Genomic DNA, 18,676 nt, shown 5'->3' on the forward strand with positions numbered 1-18,676 from the left:
CATGCGCGCTGCGCCGCGCAAGGAGGGAGGTGCCCCCCCCCCTCCCCGGCCGGTGGAGGCCCGGCGCCATGGCGGCGCCGCCGGGCGCGGAGCTGTGCCCGCACTGCCGCCGCCCCTTCAAGCGGCTCCGCGCCCACCTGCCGCACTGCAGGGCCGCGCCGCCGCCCGCCCTCGCAGAGCAGCCCCGGCCGCGGCGGCAGAAGCAGCCGCGCCCGGAGGCCCAGGCGGCCGGCGCGGCCTCGCTGCCCGCCGCGGACCGCCATCTGCCGCCGGCGGGGCGCGGCGGGGGGGCGGCCACGAATTACCTCAGCGGCCCGCGGGGGAGCCAGAAGCAGATGGCCGCGGCGGCCGGGCCCGCGCCGCCCGCTCCCGAGCGGCCCATCTGCCCGCCCCGCGGCCCCGGCGGCAGCGCGCCGGCGGGCGCCGCGGGCCTGGAGTGGCTTCCCGAGCTCTATGCCGGCTACCGGGGGCTGAGCGCGAGGCCCTTCCAGGAGGACGTGGCCACCGCGGCGAAGGGCGGTTCCGCAGGAGGAAAGCAAGGTAAAACGAGAGAAAGGAGGCTCCGCTGCGGAGGGGCGTCCCGCTGCCCGGCTCTGCTGTCAGTCCTAGGAACTTACCTCTCTTAACCCTCCAGCCCCACAAAACCACGGCTTTAATTTCCCCAATTAATTTAGCATCGAGTCAGGGTATTGCACGTTTGACAGCTCCATGAAGTGCTGGGCTGCCAAACCCAACTCACCTGCTTTACAGGAGGGAAGATGCCCCGTTCCCTCCCAAGCAGCCCGTCCCTGGCCCAGGTCACTTGGAACCACGCTGGAGACCAGCTCCATGCGCGCCACCCACGCAGAGAATGTGAACACGGCTCGTGTTGGCCTTGCTTTCGTGCTTTTGACCATTTTGACCTCTCTTTTCTTAGCTCCCCTCTCAGAAAGGCACCTGATGGATGTAAAGCTGGGAGAATTGCCCATGTGGCTGGCCACTTGCAACTTCACTCCCAAGAGCTTGCTTGGAGGCGTGCAGAAAGGTAAGACTCTGTTACTGGTTCTCTCAGTGGAGACTTGTCCCACTTATCTGGTTAACATCCCTGCTAACGTGCTGCTGCAGCCTGGTCCAGGCTGCCAGTCTGAGCCTTTACAAAGGGGAAGTAAGTCAGTAGACCCAACCATTTGATTTTGGAAATTTTTAAGAACCAGTGAGCTCCTAGAGACCACTAGGTGTTTTGGCCCTTGTGTTTCTATTCCAACAGCTTGGAACAGCTACTGCAACAAATACATCAACGTGAAGAGGGGTGGAACAGCTGGAATTTCCATGCTTCTGGCTGGATACTGCGTCCTCAGCTATGGCTGGAACTATCAGCACATAAGTAAGGTTTCCTTCTTGGTATTTGTCTTATTTCAGGTAATTCCTTCTTTTGCAGCAGGCAGAAAGTCTGTTTCCCATTCATGTTAATTCTCTGAAATCATTTAAATACTTCACAGTTGAAACAAATATCAGAGCTCAGGGAACAGTATTCTGTCCTGGCAGGGAACTGACTGTTGTTACTTATCTATTGCTTAGGGAATTGCTAAGCTGAGCAGCTTAGGTAGGTAGAGGAGTTTAATTAATAAAGGTGGTGATGACAGTTGCTGGATTCACAGCTCATAATCCTCTCCCTGGAGAGGACCAGGGACACTCAGGAGCCTCTTGAACCCTGTGCAAAGCAGAGGGAGGCAATGCTGCTACACAGGACATGGCCCATTCCCTGGATTTACTCACAAGTGACTCTCAAGGGATTTGCTGATATTTGTATAGTATCTCCAGCAGGACTTGCTCTTACATATACAGCATATCTGCAGAGAAGGCTGTAGTCAGACCCCTGCTCACTGTCACGTCATCCCTGCACATAGCACTCTGCTAACACTGATGTTGTCACTGTTTTTTGGTTTTTTTTCTAGAGCATAATTGCTGGCGCAAGTACCACTGAAGAAGCTGGAACAGCACCCAGGGAACAGTTGCAGAGATTTGACTGGAATTCAGCACTAGGGCTTAGGACTGTCATCCCAGCAGGGATGCAGAGTGAGGCCCATTTTCCATCAGAGACAAGCTGTTAAATTTCTGATGCTGCAGGGAATGCTTTTCAATTATCCTCCTGTAATTAGAGGGGTAACACTGACAGTAACAGTCTGCATTCATTGATGTGGGGTCAGACAGTATTTAGTACCTGAACAGCAAGAAGAAAACGGTAGGGCAGCCGCTCAGATCTCGATGCAGAACTCCTTCTGTCTGCAGAAACCTGAATCTCTCACTGGATATTCCAGGGACAGGATAGCTCATTGACCTGGGCTGTTGATATAAATTTTAATTCTACACTTATGTTGTACTGCAAGTATTCAGCAATAAGGTTTCTAACTGCTCATGGGGAAGAGCAATTAGGGCAGAATAACTTTCCCGCTCTTCAAGTTAGGTGCTGTACCTCTTTACTTACCCTCTCCACAGTAGGCAAGATAGCGTTTGGTGCCCATTCATCACTGGAGAAGGGGAGTCCCTGCAGAGCCATTCAAAGGGGCCACAGCCCCTGCTTTGCAGACAGCCTTGCACCAATGGGACTCCCAGGCTCTCGGGGCAGCTACAGGAAGCGGCTCTGTGGAGGCATTAAAGCAGCAGCAGTTGCAGTGCAGCGCCCTATTTCTGGGGGAAGAAAATCCATTGGATTAGCTGTTGTGCCCAAAGGGCAAACCAACATCTGCAGCAGACAAACAAGGACAGTTACGAGACTGCTGGTTTTAGCCTGCCATCACCAGTTGTATCTGGAAAAGGGGTGGTGAGGTTACAGGCATGAAGGGTTAAAAAAAAAAAATCACCAAGGAAAAAAAAAATCTAAACTTTTTATTCTAAGTGAGGTGCAACAGAGGTGTTTCATCAAGAATTCCATCTTTGTAGCAATAAAGCTCTTGTGAATTTTCCTTTTCTACTTGGTGCCATGTATTCTCATCAAATATGGTGTTCCTCACCCCCTCCCCGGAGACTAACACACCACACCCTCATTTTCCCAGGACCCTGGCACAGGCTGTTCTCACACCCCTTAAACTGTGGTTTCGTGAATGCATAATTACAGCTCCCTACTGCAGCAGTCTGAAGTGTGAGCCATCTGCCAGCTGAGCAAGAGGGGAAAGAGGCAGTGACCTCTGTGAGAGCTGTGAAGAGTCCAATTTTAGTTACATTGAGGCAGTGTGATTTATCCTCTGTTGGTTCTGCAAAGAGCTGTGAGAGCCAGTGCTGAGCAAAAGCAACTGGCTTCTCTAGTCAAACCACTGTCCTTGTTGGCTCCACCACACTTTACACCTCATGGTGCGTCTTCCTTCTGCTTTTCTTGCCAGAGCAGTCAAGTCACTTCTCCAGCAGGATTTCTGGGTGACTCTTCACACGCTTATTGGCATAGTGACCCTCCTGTCCACACCGGAGGGGGCAGGAAGAGACATCAGTTGTGCTAGATAAACCCTGTCCATTTTTAATCACACATCCCTTGTCCCATCATTTCAGGGCTGATGGAGCAACGCCTCGCTTGGGCTGCCTCTTGCGGGTACGAGCTGTGCCAAGGACCTCCTCCTGCAGCAAATCCCCCCCCAAGAGACGCGAGGGGCTCGTTGCCCTCTGCGGCTATTCCGCTGTGTGCGGGCGTCTGCTGTCAAACATCTCTCTTCAGCCCTCCCCGCCATCACTCGCAGTCAGGGTGTTTTGACCCAAGTTCACACCCCAGCTGTCGGGGGAGAAAGCTGCCAGCCAGCCCTGGAGGCGAAGGGAGCTCTGAAAGGCATCTGAAGACGGACTCGTTAGCCACAAACACCAGCACAGGGAGGAGACGTCAACTCGAGTGCTGTTTTAAGAGCTGTGGGAGCCCTTCCTGGCCGAGGGCCGAGTCCCCACACCTTAGACTGCCCCTCACCATAGTGCTTTACCCTCCCTCGGAGGCAGGACTATTTCCCCCACCACAGCAGACCTCCCCATCGCTAAAACACTCACCTTGAAGCAGGTGACTTGCTCGAGCAGGGCCTGGGGGGCAGCCGCTGGCCTCCTGTAGCTGCGTTGCCGGGTGCTGGGTAGCACCGGTGGCCGGCATCGGGGGGTCTGTGGGTGCACCCTCCAGCCCCCTATAATGAGGGTGGGGGGCTCTCATACACCCTAGAAGGAAAGTGGTTTTCTTTAGATGCATAAAGCAAATAAAGCCTATGCATTGAAGCTGCCAGCTCAGTGGCTGGGGCTCGCTCAGACCCTTCACCAGCACAGCTGAGGCCCCAGAGCAGCCCCAGCATCTCAAAGAGGCAGCACGAAAGGGCTTTGGCTCAAGAGGGAATGGGAATCACCTTGGTGTGATCAGTGCTGCACATCATCAGCCTGGCCTTGAGGCTAGAGAGGGGACACAGAGGACAGGCAGTTATTCCCTGGGACACAGGGACAGTAGCCACCCAAAATCCCCATCTCCCCCAGCCTCATGGGGCTGGAGACAGCTGGGCATGGCCCTCCCGCAGGGTCTGGGACATCCCCTTCCAACACGAGCTGGTGACCACAAGGTCTGCAGCTGAGCGGGAAGGTAAGGATCCAAGAGGGGTTCACTTGGTTTAGACAAGGACTCAAAGGGCTTTGCAGAGCCTGTCCGTGGCTCAGCCACCGCAAGGGCTGTGGCCACCTCCATGGCCTTGGCAGGAGGAGACTGTTCCCTCGGCTGTCCCAGGCCGGACGCGTGCCAAGCTCCTTCCAGCCTGCCCCAGACGCGCTGCATGAATTGGCATTTGGGTCCTTCTGGGCAGGAGCCGAGGAGGTAGCTGGCGCACAGCACTCTCCGGGCGTGCTTGTGCTTGCACGGGGCCCTGCCACGCACGGGACAGGTCCCATCAGCAGGTCTGGGTGCGGTGACCTGGGTGCAGTGACCTGGGTGCCACCAGGCTGGGCTCCCTCTCAGCAGGGATTTCGGGAGCCCGGCTCTCCTCGGCAGCCCCGTTCCTCCTCGGCTCTACAGGGCCTTCGCTGCCCCCAGGAGTGAGCAGGGAGCCCCCCCTCTCCCAGCACCGCTCCAGCACACGGGCGGTGGGCACTCACCGTGCCTGCAGAAGCCTCGGTACCAGGGGCAGCCGGTGGCACGGGCCGTCGCGTCCATGCACAGGAAGGGACATTCCTTATTGCTGCATTCGCGTGCAGGAGCGATGGGTTTGGGACAATGCTCACCCGAGTGAAACGCAGCAAGCGGAAAGCGCTCGAGGAGGCATTTTGAGCCATTTTTTGGAATTGAAGTGCTGTTGCTTCCTGCCGGGGCGCGTGGGCAGGACCCGGCCCCGCTGCCCTGGGAAGGACGAGCTCGCTCCCGGGCTTGGCCGGACAGCAGTGGCCCCGGGCAGATGCCGGTGGCATTTCTCCCCGCAGACGGGAGGTGGCATCAGGCGATTGCTCGAGCCCAGACCGGAGGGGCAGGGCTGTGGGACAGGGTCCCCGGGCTGCGGGGCTCTAGGGTCCCTGGCCTGGCTCCTGCACCTACCGAATCCGGAGGAGAAGCAGCACTCGGGCATCTCTGTCACATTGTGCTTGTGCAGGAGGTCGCACTGGTCGCCCTTCTCACACAGCCCCTGCCACCGGTGCTTGCATGCCGCTGCCTCCTCCTCGACGACGTGCCGGAAGGGTCACAGAGGGCCTGGCCACAGCAGTGACCCAGCGTCAGGGCCGGCTGCTGCCACAGTGTCACTTCTTGCTCCAGTGCCCACTGGCATGGCCCCTTGAGCAGCCGGGACAGGCCCCTTTGCACAGGGTCAGGCCCTGAAACCCCCACACCAGGGTCCCCAGGGCACTGCCCCAGGCTGAACCGGCCTCCAGCTGCCTTGCAGGTGCCCATCAGAGCCCCCCCGGCTGCAAAGGGGGTCGGAGCGCTGATCCCCAGGGACCCAGCAGCAGGGAGATGTCTGGCAGCTTTAGCCTTTTGGGCCAAAACCTGACCATTCTCAGGGCCACCAGGCCAGTGGCCATGGGTGCAAGCAGGTCATGGGGCAGAGAGGGGCTGGGAGACATGGGGCCCTGTCCCCAACTTACTGTCCCTACCTGGGAAGGGCTGGAGCAGGCTCCTCTCTGCTGCTCCACATCAGCCTCCAAGTCAACCCTGATCTTCCCCACTCCAGCACCAGCTCCTGCATCACGGCTGCTCCCACAGGCGCAGCTGAGTCCTGGTGCAGGCAGGGAGCGCAGTGGCAGCAGGGTCCCCACAGCCTAACCCCCCCCCCCCCCCCAAAGGACACCACAGCCAACCCAGGCCCCAGCTGCACCACAAAACCTGCCTCCTCCCAAGCTGAGCAGGACCCAGCCAGGCTGCAGCCCCAGCCCCCCATTTAGGGAGCCGAGCTGCTCACATCTGATCTCAATTTGCAGCCGGGAGCTGCAGGCGGCTCAGCCCGGGCCCCACCGCCGGCCGTGCTCGAGCCCCCGCCACCGCCTCCCGCCTGACATCTGCTTCTCCGCCGTCGGCCCCGGTGCCAGCACTGCAGGGAGAGCAGCCGGCCGGCAGCTCCGGGAGCGGCGGGCTCGCGGGGGCTGCCCCACACCGGCTCACCCCCCCCGCCCGCATCGAGGCTCACTGCTCAGCCGGGGACGACGCGGGGAGACTCTGCAAACGGAGCTGAACACGGCCGTCATGCCGTGCCCGATTGCCTTGCTGGCAGGGACGGAGCCGCGAGGTTTTCTTTGCACCCCGAGTGCTCCGAGCATCGCTGCGTGACGTCGCTGGTCCTGCTCTGCAGTGCCTGGCACCCACCAAAGCAGAGCTGCAGCCCCGGGCCCCCGGCGGGGGCTGCCGCGTCCGCACCGCAGGCCAGGCAGTGCCCGCAGCACCGCGTGCTTCCTCACCCGGCAAAGCCCCCGTGCCCCGGGGCTCCTCCGTGGCCTGACGCACAGGGCTGCAGCCCTGCTCCCATTCTGTCACCAGCGATAAACCCGCTGGACCAACGCCGTGCGCCTGCCGGAGCGGCCTCCGCGCCGGCCTCGCCGCCGTGCACGCCCAGGCGCACCGCTCCCCGCACCGGGGCGAGACCCGGCAGCACCCATCCGGTGCGGGCTTTCGGGGCACCGGCGGCTGCAGCGGGGCTGATGCCGGCCGGGATCCCGGTGGGGATTGCAGCAGCTCCGGCGCGATGCCCAGCTGACGCAGGGATGCCGGTGCCCCGGTGCAGCCGGCCGGCTCCGGCACAGCATTTCTGCCCCGTCGGCTCGCGGCAAGCCGGTGCTGCCGAGCGGGAGGCTGGAGCCGACAGGCGTCACAACGATCGCGATTGCTGCATGACGGCCGAGGGCGTCCCGTGCCGCTTCGCCGGCAGCCCCGGGGAGCGAGGGGGCTGCAGGGTGACCTGGGGGGGGAGCAGCCCCCAGCGAGCCGCCCGCCCTGCACCGCCGCGGTGCAGAGCATCACTGGGGGCAGGAGATGCAGGCGCAGCAACGCGCCGGGTGCTTCTCCGGGACCCCGGCCCAGGGGCGGCCGTGGTGGCAGAGGGGCCCGGGGAAGCACCGGCCACAGCTGCTGTTGTCCTCCCGCCCCGGACAATAGGCCAGTGTCCCCGCAGCGGGGCACGGTGCCGGCCGCTGGCTCGCGCACAGGCCCGCATTGTGCCCCGGCCGCGGCGCCGCGCTCGCCCGCTCCCGCCAGCCCGGCCTGCCCCTGCCCGGCTGCCCGGACCCCTCGGCTCCAGCACCGGGAAGTTCGGAGGGGCTGAATCCAGCACCGGCCCCATGCAAAGCCCCGGCCGGGACAGACCCCGCGATGCTCTGGCTGCGCTGGGGCTTTGCACCGCGCTCTCGTCCCGCTGGACGCTGCCGCCGAGCGGCACGGAAGGGGCTGCCGGGGGGGAACCCAGCAGGGACGCCGCGGCGGGGCAGGCACAGCGCTGGCCACCAGCCCGCGGCAGCGGGGACAGCCAGTTCTGCGCTGCCGTCACCTCCCCCTGCTCGAATAAAGCGGCCGCGGGGGGCAGAGAGGGGGCCTGGCACTGCCCTGCCTGGCAGCCGCCCGCCTGGCTGCAGGGCCGCAGCCCCGAGCCAGATCCGGCCCGCGGGAGCTCGGCCGCCTCCTCCCTCCGCGGGCAGCCCTGCTCCGAGACGGCGGCTGCCCGTTCCCGGGGTCCTGCACCGCTCCCAGGGGTCCCGCAGCGGGGTCTGAGCTGTCCCGTACCAGCACCCCCCTCCCTGTCCCCCAAGAACACAGGCCACCGCCGTCACTACCGTTTCCTTTTATTCTTTGCATTTTTTACATACAAGGTATAAAACCCTCCGCATCCACCCGCCTGCAGCGGCGGTGCCGGGGGCACGCTGTGGGGCTGCGGGGGCCACGCGCTTCCCACGCCGGAGACGGACCCACGCTCCCACCCGCGGCAATGCTCCCTGGCACGGGCAGCCGAGGGGGACCGCGGGGACACCCCCCTCCCAGCCTGAGCCCCCCCCCAGCTCCGGGCAACACCGCCCCATCACACGGAGCAAGGGCATCCCTGCGGGAAGCATCCCTGCGGGAAGCAACCAGGATGCACCAGTGGGAGCAGCCGGCGGCAGCAGGGAGCAGCCCCCCCGGCTCCACGAGGCTGGGGGCTCCCCCGCTCTGCAGAAAGCCCGGTGCCCCCGTGCAGCGCCGAGCTGCCCAGCCAAGTCCTTCCTCGTAGGAATCCCCCCTCAGTTAAAACCAAAAGCAAAAGTAAAGAGAGTTAAGTACAAATCAGAGACCAATATAAACTGTATGGGGGGGGATATATATATATATTACTAAAGGAGCTAAAACTTTGAAGCCTCGTCCTGTTTGATTCTATATTGCTCTACGGCAGGGAAAAAGAAATCGAGCTAACATCCAAAGTCCAACAAGAAGAACCAAGACGGATCTGCTTCCCCTCCCGGGATGTGCCGGAGCGATGGCGGGATCGGGCGCTGGTGGCCGGAGACGCTCCCGCTGCGCCGGCCAGGTCCCCGCGGGATAAGCCGGGGCCGCGGGGGCTCCGTCCCCCCCCCGCACCGCTCATCCCGGCACCGCCGCCGCTCGCTCCTCCGGCCCCGGGTCCGAGCAACCGCGGAGGGGAACCGGACCCCTCGGCTCGGCCGCCCGCCTTATACCCTGATCTCGTCGTCGTCCTCGTCGGCGAAGGAGAACTCCCCGTCGGGGCGCCGGGGGGGGCCGGGCCGGGTGCCCCCGGGGCCGGGGCTGCGCTCCTCCGAACTGCTGTCCCTGGCGCCGCGGGCTGCCGGGGAGCCCGGCGGTCCCCTGCCCTCCTCCTCCGGGCCGGCCTCGCCGCCCTCCTCCTGCTCCCACTGCTCCTTATCCATGATGCTGAGGACGTCGCCGAGCATGGAGGGCCCCAGGTCGATGTGGAAGGACATGATGGACTCGGCGTGCTTCATGCCCGCCCCGCTCTTGGCCACCAGCACGGGCAGCTCCGTGATGTCCCCAAAGTCGCGCTCGTCCAGGCCGGGGCTCGGCGGGCCGGCGGCCGCCCCGTTGGGGCGCTGCCGCTCCTCGGGGCTGCCCTGCTCCGGCGTGGCCTTCACGGGGCTGGAGGAGAGGCTCTTGGGCAGCTGCGCGGCGCCGCGGTCCACCTCCTTCTCGTTGAGCTGCGGCAGGGAGACGGCGTTCTTCACGAAGAGGGCCGAGTCGCGCAGCGAGCCCAGCATGTCGCGCCGGTCGCCCCGCGTCACCGACTGCGAGCGCTTGCTGCTGCGGAAGCGGCGGGACAGCAGCCCCGGCTTGGAGGCGCCCGGCTCCTCGCCGCCCTCCGGCCCCGGCTCGCCCGCCTTGCTGGTGAGGAAGGAGGTGTCCCCGAAGGCGTCCCCGGCCCGGCCCACGTGCATGGTGTGCCTGAAGTCCCCCAGCGGCGCGCTGATCATCTCGGCCGTCAGGTCGGCCCGCGAGCGCCGCTTGGAGTGGGCCGAGTTGGAGACGAGCTGCTTGAGGATGGGCATGGTGCCGGCGGGGAGGGAGCCGCGCGCGCCTGCACGCACCCGGGGCCGCCGGCGCCTCGCGGGCCCCTCGCGCTCCGCGTCAGGGCGCCTGCTGCTTCAGAGACGGGTCACTCCTAGGGGACAGGAGAGAGGGACACGGTCAGGCTTCGAGGACACCGACTGGCACGGCCCTGGAGATGCCACCTCGGCCCGTGCAAGGCTGCAAGATGCATGCACGTGCACGCACATATGCAGGCAGACATGCATGCACAGGGTGCTGCACTCGCTGGCCGCCAGCAGCTCGCCTTCCCCATGGCAAAAGCCTCCTCCCGTCCAGGGCCGGGCATGGCCCCGCAGGGGGACGGTCCCCAGACCCCCTCCCCAAGCCGCTTGCAGCGTGTCCTCGTCCCGGCCCTGCCCGTGCGTGAGCCGGGGCCGCCTCCGGTGCGACCCCCCGGCGCTGCAGCCCCCCTCGCGCGCAGGTTTCCCTTCCCTTCCCTTCCCGGCCGAACAATAGCGCATTGTCGCGGCGCAGACGGGGACGGGCCGGCACACCCGGCCGGGCTCCTCGGGGATGGGGACGGTGCCCCCCAGCCCGGCACCCCCAACGCGCGGAGCCGGGTCTCACGGCCAGCCCGGCTCCGCAGCAGCACTCCAAGCCCGAACCGGCCACCACGGCTGGGACGGACACGGGGAGGACGTGGGGCGGAGAGGGGCACGGCCGCACGCCTGCCGCCGGGAGCCCGATGCCGAGAAGATGCCTGGGATTTTTTTTTTTTAATTGGAAGCACGCAGGGAGGAGCGGCCGCCAGGACGAATTGGAACCAGACGGCAGGAAGCGCGCGAGGAGGGCGAGGAGCCCCGGGAGGCAGCGCTGCGCACGCAGGCCGCCGCGGCGCCACGGCGAGGGGCACGGGGCAGGACGGGCCGGGACGGCCGGCGTCCCCCCGCGAGCCTGGGCGAGCAGCGACGGCGCCTGCAGGGTGGCAGGGCACTGGCATGGATTTAGGAGAACCTGCTGCCCATCCCGCTCCCAGCCTGGGCACGAGGAGCTGCCAAGCTCCGGGCGTCCTGCTGCAGCAAACGGCAGTGGCTGCGTGTGCATGGCCCCGGTGCAGCAGGGCAGCGGCTGTGCCCGGCCAGACACCAGCCTCGTGCACCCCACGGGGCGACACAGCACCCAGTGTGCCCACGGAAGGGCTCCAGCCCCCGTCCCTTCCCGAAACCTGCCCCACACCGCCGGAAGCAGAGCACGGGCACGCCGCAGCGGGGAGGCTGGACTCTGACCCCAGGCAGGAGCAAAGTCCCGGCGCTCGGCTCCCCTCCCTGCTCCTCCCGCCCCACGGCTCCCTCGCTGCGCAGCGGCACGGCCGGCCGTTGCACGTGCATGCACCCACCTCCCGCAGCCGGGGAGCGCGGGCACGGCCCGACCCGGTGCCGATGCCCCGTCACCTCCCGCAGCAACGTGGCTGCAGCGAGCAGGAGCCCTCGGCGCCTCGCTCCCGCTCCCGGAGACGCAGGCGGACGTGCTGGGGCCGGGCAGGGGAGCGGGCAGCAGCTCCGCCTGCACCCAGCGGCCCCTCATCCGCACGGCTGTGGCCGCCTCGAGCCCGGCCGGCTCTTTCCCCCCTCGCCCAGCTCTTCTCCCCCTCGCCCGGCCCTCTCCATTTGTCTGCGGACAATAAGCCGGCGGGAGCCCGCTCGCTGCCGCCAGGCTCTCACGCGGGCCCAGCGCCTGCGTTTGTGCATGCGTGCAGGGGGGTGTGCGGGCGGGGGGGTGCGCGGCGCAGGCATTTTCCCTTTGCGAGGTTCCCTTTCAGGCCGGCATTCCTGCAGCCTTTGCTTTCACATAAAGCAAACAGTGCCGGGCAAGGCAGCGGCGCTGCTGATTTAGGCCATCTGGGGACCGTCCCTCCCTGTATTTAGATTTCGAGGCCAAGTTCGGCGTTTGCGAGATGCTTTGCAAGCCTCGGCGGAGGGGCCGGCGGGGGGTTGCGGCGTTACCGGCGCGCGGGAGCGGCCGCCCCATCCCGCGGCGCTCCGGCTGCCTCCCAGCAAGCCGCCGCGTCCCCCCCGACCCCCTGGCTTGCGGCGGCTTTTCCTAGCGGCCAAGACGCCCCGCCAGGGGCCGATGCCGCCCGCGGTCACCGTCCCAAGCGGAGCCACCAGCCCGGCTCCTGGGGACACAGAGCCCTTTCTGCTCCGGGCGCCGGGGGACAGCGCAGAGCCGATCCGATGACACCAGCGCTGCGGACGCTGTTGCAAAGGAAACGGGGCCGGCGCGGCCCCACTGCCTGTCCCCGGCCAGCGCCGCCGGGTAACCCGAGAGGCCGGGCAGTGAGCCCGCGGCGCGGCCCCAGGCCCCCGGGAAGGCGGCGGGCTGGAGCTGCCTTCCGCCCGCGCCGGGGACTCCTCTCCTCTCCGGTGCAGCCGACGGCTCTGCTCCCGTCCCCCGGCACCGGGACCCTGCTGCAGCTCTGCGACCGCTGCGGGCCACGCAGAGGGTCCGGCTCCGGCCGCTGCAGCACCTCTGCAAGCAGCGAGGCAGCCGGCAGCGAGTGTCAGAGCGGGTGAGACGGCCCAGCCGGGCCGGGGGGAGCCGCACTGACCCCGGGGCCGGCGCCGGTGCCAGCCGCATAGCAGCGCTCCCCGAGGGACGGCTGCCGAGCGAGAGCGATCCAGAGTTCACGGCGCAGCTCTTGGCGGGACAAGCCAGAACAAGCAGCGGACCGTAAATCCTGCCGCGGCAGGGCCGCGAACCAGCCGCCAGCTCCGAGGAGACGTTTCCGGGGGGAGAGGTTATCTCGCCGCCGGCCCTTGCTCCCTCCATCCGACAGCAGCGCCTGGCCAGCGTCCGACGGGCGCCGGGGCTAAACAGGCCTCTGCCGGGCTCGACGTTCCCAGCTTAGCTGGGGCGGGCAGGAAGCAAAGACCAGGCTCCCCCGCTCGCCGCCCTACCTGCCGCGGGGCCCCGGCGCCGCTGACCTCGCTCACAACAAAACCCGGCGAACAAAGGCAGCGAGACGGCCGCGCTCAGCACAACGCCGGCGGCGCCGGAGCCGGGGGGAGGGAGCCGAGTCGCCCCGGTCCTCTGCTCCCCGCGCTCGGGGTTCGGGTCGGTCTCGTTCTGCCTCTCCACCGGGGCCCAGACCCCACGCCAGCCTCAGCGGGACGCAGCCGCGGTCTCCATGGCAGCTCTGTCCCAACCGGGCTCATTTCCTGCAAGTCCTGCCGGGAGGAAGCCCTGGCCCGGGACGCAGCGTCGGTGCTCTCAGCCCTGCCGCCACTCTTCGCTGCGCCGGCCCGGCCGGCCGCGTCGCTCCACGCCTCGGCTCCTCCATCGGACAGCTAACGATCCCGGCTCCCTTTTTAACAGGCTTCCCGATCTATAGATTCGGCACTTGGAAACATCCATACGTAACGCCGCTCTGGCTGGGGTCAGTCCAGGGCAGCGCGGGCTGCGTCGGGCTCCCGAATGGCGACGGTGACCCGTTGCCCCCAGCCCGCGGTCCCGCTCCGAGGGGACGGGCCAACCCCGCGGCCTGGCTGGCGCAGCCGGGCAGAGCCCCCTCCCCGAGCGGCCCCCGCGCTCTCTCCCGGGATGCTGACCGCCGGGAAGGCAGGATCCCGCTGGACGGGAAGCCCCGATCCCTGGCCCCAGGAGGAAGAGCCGGCGGGGGATTTCGGCACGGCTCTGCCTCTGACTCAGCACCGGTCTGCGCCCCGTCCCGGCGCTCCGGAGCGAGCCCAGGGTGGTGCTGGACCCGCTCCAGCACGGCGAGGATCAACATTTCCGAGAAGGGCTCCGGGCAGCTCCGAGCGCCTGCCCGGAGCCCTCGGGGGACTAACAGCCACGGGCGGGCAGCCCTGCGGCTCCGCGGGGCCGGCCCGGGGGTCGCGGCGCTCCCCGGGCTCTCGGTGCCGCCCGGGCTCGCGGGGGCCGCCCGCCTGCCCGGTTTGGGCCGCGTCCCGAGCGAGCCGCGCTGACCGCCGGCCCGGGGCCCCCGTCGGGCGAGGCGCGCCCGGGCTGGGCAAACCCGGCTCCGCGGGCGAAGCATCCTGTTAACCCCTTCGCTAAGGGGAGCCCGCAAACCCGCCCGCCGCAGCCCTGCCCGCCGGCCCCGGCGGCTCCCGCGCCCGCGGGCCGCTCCCCGGCCCCGCTCCGGGCCCCGCGCCCGGCCGGACCCCGCCGCCGCCGCCCCGGGGGGCCAGGAGAGTCCCGGGCGTTGCCGCCCCCCCCTCCCCCGGTCCCCTCCGGCTATTCAATCCCGGGCGCGGCGGCTCCCTCGGCGTCGGGGCCGCCGTCCGCCCCCGCGGCGGGGTCTCCTCGGGCGCGGCCGGGCTCCGCCTCGCCCCGCCGCCCCAGCCCGCCGCCGTAAGGCTGCGCGCTGCCCCGGGAGCGGCCGGACCGGCGGCTGGGCTGGCCCGGACCCGCGCGGTGTGATCGTGATCCCGGTCCCGGTCCCAGTCCCGGTCCTGGTCCGCGTCCCGGTCCGGGTCCCGGCGCGCCCCCTCCCTTCCCCGCACAATAGCAGCGCCAGGGCCCGGTGCCTCCCCCCGCGCCGGACCGCACCGCACCGTGCCCCGGCCCCCTCCTACCTGCCCGCTCGGGGCCCGCTCCCAGCCCATGGCCCGGCCGTCCGGTACCGAGCCGAGCCGAGCCGAACCCGCTGCGGGGTGAAACCGCACCCCCACCACTACCGCCGCGGCGCGCATGATGTCATCGCCCCGCCCCGGCCAATGGGGCGGCGCCACGTCACCGGGCAGCTCCCACCCCCCCGACTCCCTCCATTCAAACCCGAGCGGGGCGGGGGGGGGCCGGTCCCGGGCGCGGCCCCCACGGCGGGGGGGCGGCCCACGCGGGGGGCGGCGGGGGCTCCCGGGCGGGGAGCGGAGCGCGGGGCCCTTCCCGCGTGTGTGGGGGGGTCACGAGCATCCCCCCTCAAGTGGGGTCTGGGGGCCCCGTGGGCCTGGGGGGTCCCGGGCCCCCCCGCGTGGCGTCGGGGCGCCGTGGCCGGGCGGCAGCGGGGCCGCGCTGGCCCCTGGGCGCAGCCACCGCTGGTTAATTAACGGGATTAAGCGGCGCTGAGCAGGCGGGAGGGGCCGGGGCCGGCGCTGGCCGAGCGCCCACGTCCCGGCCTGCCGCCGCCGCCGAGCCCCGCGGCCCCGAGCCCACCGCGGCGGGGCCCCCGCGATGCTGCAGCACCCGCGCTCGCCCCCCGCCACCCACCGCCTCCCGCGGGTCCCCCCCGTCCCCCTCGGCCGGCCCAGGCGTGGTGCAGGGTGCCGAGGACCCCCCTCCAGGGCGTGGGGACGATCCGGGGTCCGGAGGGCAGGGATGGGGGTGCCAGGGCCGCCACCACGGCACCGACCCACCCGAGCTGCTGCCCGCCCCGAAAGGGAGAGTTCAGGGCTGCACAATCCCTTCGAGAGATTAAGGCGAGACCTTCGTGGGAGAAAAGGGGCGGGAGAGACAAGATTATCCCGAATCTGCCTAATGCAGCGCTTCTTGCATATTCCGGAGCGTCTGGCGCCGCGGCGGATGGAGCCGGCCTGGCGGATAAGGGACGGCGTGCTGGAGCCGCCGGCCTCGGCTCCCAACCTGCCGGAGCAGGGCCCGTGGGATGCAGCGGGACCCCCGCACCGGGAGGGGATGCGGATGTGGATGTGGGGCGGCTGTGGGCCCCGGCGGCGGGCGCAGCTGGAGGGTGGCCAGCGGGCTGGGCAGCGGCAGCGCGGCGCTGGCTCGCCTGGCACGGAGCTTTCCCTGCCTGGCAAAGCACGAGGCCGTTCCCGGCACAGCCGCAGGCACCGCCGCTGCGTTGCGGAGACGCTGGGACTTGCAAGCAGGCGCCGGCGGGGTGAGCTCCGGCGTGTCCCGCGCCGTCCCCGGGCCTCCCGCCTCCGCGGTGCCCGGCTTTCCTTCCCCAGGCCTTGCCGCTTCCCGCGTTCGCGTTATCACCATTTCCATAGCCAGTTTGTCTGGCCGTGTTCCTCCCCCTGCTTTGCATTTGGGGAAACTGAGGCAGGGCGAGTCGGAAGCAGCCCGTCCGCAGCGGGATGCAGCTGGTTTTTCGGGTCAGGGGCAGATGAGGAGGGGCAGGGTGTCCCGGAGCCCCAGCCCGGCCCGCCGCCCATTCCGCCTCCCGCCTGCTCATTCCCCGCGACGTCGCCGGCGGGACGCGGCGCGCGCTGGGCTGGCCGGGGGCCCGCGTCGCCCGCGGCTGCCGCCTCACCTGACGCCGTCACGGGAGCACGGCGCTGGGCGCGACAGCGCGTCGGGAGGGATTAGCATCACCCGCCGGGGCCGGCGGCGCGGGGGCAGCTCCCGGGCCGTGCCGTGGCCGGGAGCGGGGAGCGGTGACCCCTCCTGAACCCGCCACCGCCGCTGCCTCGGCCGCTTTGCAGAGCGGAGCGGAGCGGAGCAGAGAAGCGCTGGCGAGCGCGGCCGGGGGAAAGCGCCACGTTTCCCAGCAGCCCGCTCCCCTCCTCCCGCCGCGGCAGCCAGCGCCTGCCAGCTTTGTCTGCGAGAGCGGCTGCACCGTGCCGCGGTGCTCCCGGGGGCTCTGCCAGGATCCCCCCTGCCGCGGGACAGGCACCCCGGCGTGCCGGTGCCCACCCCGAATCCCAGCTCCCGGCGCTGCATCGGCATCAGCCACGGCCAGAAAACACCCCAAAGTGGCCCCAGTAGCCAAACCACCCCAAAGTGGCCCTGGCCACCGCAGGACCCCCCGCCGATGCCCACGGGCCCCGGCTCGCGCCCGCGCGCCTGGCCCCTGCCCCGTGCTCGTCACCCAAGCTCGTGCCTCCCTCGCCGGCCTGCCCTGCCAACGGGTTTGCACAACGCCGCCGGTGCTGCCACCATCCCGGCCCTGCGGGAACGCTGCCCCAGCACGGCTCCAGCCTGGGCACCCCGCGGCCGGGATACAGCCCCGGAGCGCGAGGCAGTTCCGTGGCCGGGCGGGATGCCCAGGCCCGGATCCTGCCTCTGCCCGCGGCCAGGGGCGGCATCGCCGGGGCGGGAGGCAGCAGGGCCGGCGGCGCGGGAGCTCCACAGCACGCTGGGTCCCGTCCAGCCGCTGGGGCCATGGGACGGAGCCGTCCCGGTCCCGCGCCCTGAGGCAAGGGGAAAGCGGGGACGCTGGGTTTGCGCCTGCCCTGGAGCTGGCAGAGAGCTGGAAAATCCGGGAGGAAAAGGTGAGCGCGGGCGGCAGGGCTGCTCCTGCGCCGCCCTTTGATCTCGCCTTGCTGGATTTAATCGCAGCCAGGAAAAATGCAACTATTTGACTTTCCTCAAATACTAACACCACTTCGGCTAAAGCAAATAAATACAAATAGATTGTGAAATGCCGCCGGGGTTCCCAGGTCGCAACCCCCCATTTCTGGCACGTCCCTGCCCTCGCGGTGCCCGTGCTGGGCACGATGCCGCCCCCGGCAAGCGGCCGCCCCGACTCCGGCAGGATTTGCCCTGCTCTGCTGGCGCCTCTCCCGGTCCCGGGGGAGCAGAGGCAGCCGGGAAAATCGCTGTTGGGGAACCGGTCGTGGCAAAGCCACCGGGAGAGGCTGAAGCCGCGGTGGGGCTGGGGTCTCGCAGCTGCCCATGACCCACAAACGAGGGGCGGGATTTGCCCACCCGATCCCCCCAGCCGCAGCCCCCCCCCGCCCTCGCCGCGGGCTGCAAGCCGCGACAGGGAAGCGCAGAGCCCGCGTGATCCTCAGGCTGTTTATTGGCATCGGCCCCGGCTCGCCGCTGGGCACCGCGTGCGTTTCGCCGCGCTGAGACCGCCCAAACTCACCGCAGCCCGGTGCTCCGGGCCGCCACGCTGGAACGCAATTAGAAAAGAAACCAACCCAAAGCGGCAGGAGCCCGGGGAGCTGCGTCCTGCCCCGCGCCCCGGGGCATCGCCGCCTCACCCAGCCGCCGCCGCGGCGCTCCCAGGGCCAGGGCCGCCTGCCTCCTCCGGAGCCCGGGTGGGATTTCGCCTCCGGAGGGGGTGCGGTAAGCGGAGCACCCCCAGCCCGGCTGCCCGCCGGCGATGCACCCCCGCCCCACGGTGCAGCACGGGCCCAGGAGTCCGGTGCAGAAAGCTTTAGCCAAAAAAGCACTTGGCTTCGGTCCCGGCCCTTGCAGAGTCACTGTCATCTTGCTCCGCAGGGAAAAGCAAAAAGCCACGGTGGAGCTGGCGCCCCTGCACCCTCCCGGCATCCTCCTCCTCGCCCCGCTCGACTTTCTTCCGTTTCTTAGCTTTTTGGGGGTGTCCTTCGTTCCCCCGGGTCCGTCCCCTGCCCGATGGATGAACGTCAAAGGACACGGATAAACGTCAAACGAAGGAGGAGAAGCCGGCGATGGGGGCCCGGGAGCCGGGCGCCAGGCTGCTGGGCGGGCGGTAGAGGGTGCCGGGCTGGCTGGGGGGGTTGGTGGGCGCCTGGGGGGTGGGAGTCCTGCTGGCGGCGGGGCGGAAGAGGCTGCCCTGCTGCGGGGGGGCGCCGGGGGCCGGGGGCCCCTGCTCGGGCTCCCCCGAGTCGCTCTCAGTGTAGCTGTAGGCCTGGGCGCGGGAGATGCCCTTCTGCTGCCGCCGCCACGAGTTGTAGTAGGTGGGGTCGCTGATGTAGTGGTTGACGAAGGAGGGGGCTTTCTGGTGGCTCCCGTCCACCTCGTACTCGCTGTCGCTTCCCTGCGGACACGGGAAGGGGGTGAGCGCGGGGGCGGAGGGCGCTGCCTGCCAGTCAGGCTCCCGAGCCATGGGGTGAGCTCACA

The 18,676-nt window shown here is 68.2% G+C and overlaps 3 protein-coding genes across 3 annotated transcripts in view; 1 reads left to right on the forward strand and 2 right to left on the reverse strand.

The window, feature by feature from the left end:
* The first annotated feature begins 11 nt into the window (after nt 1–11).
* MTNAP1 (mitochondrial nucleoid associated protein 1) lies at nt 12–2,942 on the forward strand. Its single transcript, XM_026112449.2, has 4 exons — nt 12–540; nt 917–1,024; nt 1,247–1,363; nt 1,935–2,942. The coding sequence occupies exons 1-4, from the start codon at nt 69–71 to the stop codon at nt 1,961–1,963; spliced, it is 726 nt and encodes a 241-aa protein (XP_025968234.2). The 5' UTR covers nt 12–68; the 3' UTR covers nt 1,964–2,942.
* Nucleotides 2,943–8,216: 5,274 nt separating this feature from the next.
* CDC42EP4 (CDC42 effector protein 4) lies at nt 8,217–14,666 on the reverse strand. Its single transcript, XM_064522814.1, has 2 exons — nt 14,518–14,666; nt 8,217–10,052 (listed from the first exon to the last, which is right to left on the reverse strand). The coding sequence occupies exon 2, from the start codon at nt 9,937–9,939 to the stop codon at nt 9,091–9,093; it is 849 nt and encodes a 282-aa protein (XP_064378884.1). The 5' UTR covers nt 9,940–10,052; nt 14,518–14,666; the 3' UTR covers nt 8,217–9,090.
* Nucleotides 14,667–17,627: 2,961 nt separating this feature from the next.
* Nucleotides 17,628–18,676, reverse strand: part of SDK2 (sidekick cell adhesion molecule 2) — a 41,627-nt gene continuing 40,578 nt past the window's right edge. Inside the window, exon 45 of the mRNA XM_064522815.1 lies at nt 17,628–18,593. Within this exon, the coding sequence (XP_064378885.1) occupies nt 18,240–18,593 (354 nt within the window). The 3' untranslated portion in view covers nt 17,628–18,239. The remainder of the gene's footprint in view (nt 18,594–18,676) is intronic.

This window comes from Dromaius novaehollandiae, chromosome 18 (assembly GCF_036370855.1).
Source record: "Dromaius novaehollandiae isolate bDroNov1 chromosome 18, bDroNov1.hap1, whole genome shotgun sequence".
In the NCBI taxonomy this organism is placed as follows: domain Eukaryota; kingdom Metazoa; phylum Chordata; class Aves; order Casuariiformes; family Dromaiidae; genus Dromaius; species Dromaius novaehollandiae.